The sequence below is a fragment of the Syzygium oleosum genome, unplaced genomic scaffold (genome assembly GCF_021117445.2).
Source record: "Syzygium oleosum isolate NSW1041296 unplaced genomic scaffold, Sole_v2.1 Sole_v2.26, whole genome shotgun sequence".
Lineage (NCBI taxonomy): Eukaryota > Viridiplantae > Streptophyta > Magnoliopsida > Myrtales > Myrtaceae > Syzygium > Syzygium oleosum.
In genome coordinates, this window is record NW_026607510.1 from 4,013,832 (window position 1) to 4,017,110 (window position 3,279).

Consider the following 3,279-nt stretch of genomic DNA (forward strand, 5'->3'; position numbering starts at 1 on the left):
AGGGAAATGACACATATCTGGTCAAAGAATAACCAAGGTCAAATTCTCGTGTTAAGAGACATTTTGTCATGCGCTCGTTTCTACTGAAAAATTTTGATTCTTGCAGCTCACCTATCTGGTCAAACGAGCAATCAAATAGAGCACGTCATTAGACGTCCACGACTACCTACAACAGCTATGAAAAGAAACACAATCGTCCCTCTGAAATAGCTGAAATAGATCAACACCATAGTCTCCCCCAAATAAGAAGAAAAGATCGTAAAAAGGAAAAAAGCCAACTTGCTTTTCAAATGGAGGAGGTTGTGATTATTGGAGCAGGCATCGCGGGGCTAGCGACGGCGGTGGCCCTGAAGAAGGTTGGTGTGCGAGCACTGGTGCTGGAGAGAGCGGAGGGGCTGAGAGCCACCGGCGCGGCCTTGGGCCTCTTCCCCAACGCCTGGCATGCACTCGACGCACTCGGGGTTTCAGATAAGCTCACCTCCCTTTACGCACCTTTTTCCAAGTAAGGTTTATCGTTCTTATATAATCGAAAATAGGTTTTACATAGATATTCGAACCTATCTTCAAGTTCCTTTTACTTAATTAACTCTTATTAGATTACACTTCCCATAATTAATGTTTAACTCATGTATTAGGGGTTACGTAACCGATGTGAAGACCAAAGCCATTCAGGAGGTGCGTTATGGTGCAAGCAAAGGGTACTGCCACTCTGAAAATTCTTCAGTTCGATCAATGCATCCTCTATTTTTGATTTGTCGTATGTGTTTCCTTCATTTCCTTTATAATTGACTTGAGGCAGGTACGTACGCAGAGTCTGATTTCTTTTTCATTTGCCAAAAGAAACATTGGATTCATTACTACATTAGATGAAGTACATTCGATGAAAAATAATTTTGGGGTTTTGCAAAAATCCTATGGTAAGTCACATGAACATCCGCAAAGATCATTGCATTTTCACAGAACCCTAAAATTGTTTTTCATCCAATGGATTTCTTATTTGTTTGTATAAAAAGTTGCAAGACCATTTATAATGATTTAAGCAATTAATTGTGTTTTTTGTAAGTAGATAAGGCATGTAATAACATCATTGTAACTAAATGAAAGATTACAGTCTATTTGTGTAATGCTTAAAGTTTAAGAATTTACACTTTTTTTTTATATTTCTTAGGAGTGGACATGAACAAAGAGTGGTACACCGGAAAGTCCTGTTACAGGTCTTAGCAGAGGAATTGCCTCCAAATACCATCCGTTTCTCTTCAAAGCTCACTTCCATCGAAACCCAAGTGGAACAAGGCTCATCTATTTGTATTCTCGCGCTTGAAGATGGAACTATCATCAAGTCTAAGGTATCATAACTTCCCAATTTAGGAGTGTCAACGATTCAGTTCGGTTCGGGTTTTCTGAAAATCTGAACCGAACCAAATTGTTAGGATGTATGCTTGAACCGAACCGAATCTCGAGCATAACCGAACTGGATTAGTTCGGATGAGAAAACCGGATGTTAGGGTTTCTCGTGGCGATTTTGAGAGGGGTGAGAAAGAGCATTTAGTTTTTATTAAATATTTAAGTTCGGTTTGGTTAACCGAACAGAACCGAAATAACCCGAACAGAAAAAAAAGAATAGTTATTTTTCCATTATCCGAACCGAAACCCAAACTAAAAAAAAAATACACGAAATTTCGGTTCGATTACGGTTTCAATTCGGTTTTCGGTTTGGTTTTTGACAACCCTAGTTCTCGTGCTTAAGTTCTCCTGTTAATTTCAGTGGTGATAACACTACTCCAAGTCTTCTTAGAGGGCTCGTGTTAATTGAAGATTTTATATATTATTTGAAAATATGCTATATATGTAGGTGGTTATCGGATGTGATGGGGTGCATTCTAAGATAGCACGTTGGTTAGGGCTCGGCTTGCCCATTGATTCAGGCCGCGCCGCAATTCGCGGGCTGGCCATGTACCCACAAGGCCATGGGCTGAACCATGAGTCTCAGCGATTCGTGGATGTCTCAAAGAGGGCTGGTTTTATGCCTCTGAACAATAAGGAGATATACTGGTACTTTGTTTGCAAAGCTCCTCCAAAAGGTTTTGGTACATTCCCTTTTGTATTTGCTCATACGGCCTATAAAAGGGTATTTTTTTTCTTAACACTGACACTTCTTGTGTAAGAGTATCATTAGTGATTCTTAGATTGGTTTGTGAAGTCAAGAAAAAAAACCTTTGAACTAACAAAAGTATTCTGTGTCGGTTTTCTTAGTCAATTTGTATATGGGTCTTATCCTCCCTACCATTATTACTGTGCATAGATTTCCTCATCACCGGTTAAATTGAAATGTTTCCATAGATGTATCTTACGACAATTATGCCTGGGGAAAAGCTGCTTTTTATAGGCTTAACTACTAACTACTTAACCTTTGCCTAACAATTTTTACTCATCGACACACCTACATTTCAGGTGCCGACATGGGAGGAGACCCAAATTTACTACTAAGAGAAGTGACTGACAATCTAGCCAAAGACTTTCCTCCATTGTACCTTGACATCGTTGGCCACTCCGACCATGCCACCTTGACGTGGGCCCCATTGATGTTTCGCTATCCGTGGGATGTCATCCTCGGGAACCTGACCCGGGTGAACGTCACGGTGGCCGGAGACGCGATGCACCCCATGACCCCGGACTTGGGGCAAGGCGGGTGTTTGGCCCTCGAGGACGCGGTCGTGTTGGGTCGGCACATTGGAAGCTCGATGTCCAAACGGGGCGAACTCGAGACGCGTAATATTGGGTTCGTCCTCAAGAGGTACACGAGGGAGAGGAGGTGGAGGGCGGCGACGTTGATCACGGCATCGTTCTTGTCGGGTTGGGTTCAGCAGGATGGGTCTAGTTGGTGGATGAGGTTCCTAAGAGACGTATTCTATAAGTTTCTATTGGTTAGAGCCCTTAGTGCTAACCGCTATGATTGCGGCAAACTTTGCTAGTATCTCCTCTTTGCCTTATGTTGAGTTCTAAATTTGTCAATTGAACCACTGCATTCATAAATAAACTTTTGAAAGAAATTGCAATCAAGTCCTCCCAACTAAGTCCAAATTTAAAAAAAAATCAAATTAAACTTTTTTTATTTCAAATATAAAAAATAAGTAAACTATTATTTGAGAAAAATTAATGAAGAACACTCATTCAATTAAACCTGAATGAAGTACGACATCTTCAAATTAGAGAAAAAACTTCCATGTATAATTGCGCTAAATTACCAACTACACACAATTACGGCTAAGAGAATGTTTA

The 3,279-nt window shown here is 40.6% G+C and overlaps 1 protein-coding gene across 1 annotated transcript; it reads left to right on the top strand.

Moving 5' to 3' along the window:
- The first annotated feature begins 218 nt into the window (after window positions 1–218).
- Window positions 219–3,066, top strand: LOC115681922 (monooxygenase 2-like). The gene is made up of 5 exons (XM_030606029.2): window positions 219–502; window positions 636–698; window positions 1,169–1,346; window positions 1,853–2,081; window positions 2,452–3,066. The coding sequence occupies exons 1-5, from the start codon at window positions 291–293 to the stop codon at window positions 2,970–2,972; spliced, it is 1,203 nt and encodes a 400-aa protein (XP_030461889.1). The 5' UTR covers window positions 219–290; the 3' UTR covers window positions 2,973–3,066.
- Window positions 3,067–3,279: the final 213 nt, after the last annotated feature.